We start from the raw sequence: 1103 nt of genomic DNA, 5'->3' as shown, positions 1-1103 counted from the left end.
GGTTATTGTGGAGATTGTTATTTTCTATTTAAGTTGTAAGCTTTGTTTTCAATTAATGAGAAAAGAAAACTGCAATATTCAAGCATTATGAAATACATTTATTCAAGCATCCTTTTACGTTTAAGTTAATTCCATTATCCAACATCTGTTATCAGAGCCCATTTTGGGCCTGAACAAACTTGAGAAAAAAGGTGAATGATTGTGTCTTACAGCAGCAAGAAACAATGGCAACTGACAAAGCCATTGAGAGTTTTGTTCAACCAGCGATTCAACGGTTTAATAGTCACTACAACCATTCGAGCATGCTGATGGAGAACTTCCTCAGGTCAAAGAAGTACTGGAATCTTGTGGAATCAGAGATTGACGCCCCAACAGAGGGAGTTGTGTTGACTGAACAACAATAAAAGAGGGTTGTTGAACATAAGCTAAAGGACTTGAAGGTGAAAAACTACCCTTTTTCAGGCACTTGATCAATCTATCTTGGAGACTATACTCGAGAAGGAAACCTCCAAACAAATATGGGTTTCTTTGAAGAAGAAATATAAAAGGTCAGAAAGGGTGAAGTGTGCAGTGCTTCAAACTCTAACAAGGGACTTTGAAACTCTACAAATGAAATTAGGTGAGTCCATCACTGATTTCTTTGTTAGAACTCTGGGAATAACAAGCAAGATAAGATCCAATGGTGGCACCATGGAAGAAGTCAAAGTTGTGGAGAAAATTATGAGATCATCGACTCCAAAATTTGACTACATTGTCTGTTCAATTAAGGAGGTAAAAAATGTTGCTGAGTTATGAGTTGCTGAACTACAAAGCTCTTTGTTAGTGTATGAACAAAGACTTAACCGCACCACTGCCAGTGAAGAACAAACAACGTTAAAAGCTTCCACTTTTTCTGAGTCCTCAAGTTCTCGAGGAGGAAGAGGTCGTGGAAGAAGTGGTTGAGGCCATCGAGGTGGTGGACGATCTGGACATGGAGATGACAGCAAGTCACCTCGTGTTTTCAAAAGAGATGATGACTCTGAAGAAAAATGAGCATACCATTATGATAAGTTAAAAGTGGAGTGTTATAGGTGTGGAAATTTTGACCACTACAAGAATGAGTA

At 38.3% G+C, this 1103-nt stretch overlaps 1 protein-coding gene across 1 annotated transcript; it reads left to right on the top strand.

Moving 5' to 3' along the window:
- Positions 1-224: 224 nt before the first annotated feature.
- LOC137747717 (uncharacterized) lies at positions 225-795 on the top strand. Its single transcript, XM_068487876.1, has 2 exons — positions 225-380; positions 463-795. Exons 1-2 carry the CDS (start codon positions 225-227, stop codon positions 793-795), a joined length of 489 nt encoding a protein of 162 aa, XP_068343977.1.
- Positions 796-1103: the final 308 nt, after the last annotated feature.

The sequence above is a fragment of the Pyrus communis genome, chromosome 10 (genome assembly GCF_963583255.1).
Source record: "Pyrus communis chromosome 10, drPyrComm1.1, whole genome shotgun sequence".
NCBI classification, from domain to species: domain Eukaryota; kingdom Viridiplantae; phylum Streptophyta; class Magnoliopsida; order Rosales; family Rosaceae; genus Pyrus; species Pyrus communis.
The sequence above is the reverse complement of the archived record's forward strand: the minus strand, read 5'-3'. Positions and strand labels throughout refer to the sequence as shown.

Coding starts and splice junctions, on each gene's coding strand:
- LOC137747717 (XM_068487876.1), top strand. CDS start 225: ATGGCAACTGACAAAGCCATTGAGAGTTTTGTTCAACCAGCGATTCAA. Junction 381..462: donor TTGACGCCCCAACAGAGGGA/GTTGTGTTGACT, acceptor ACCCTTTTTCAG/GCACTTGATCAATCTATCTT.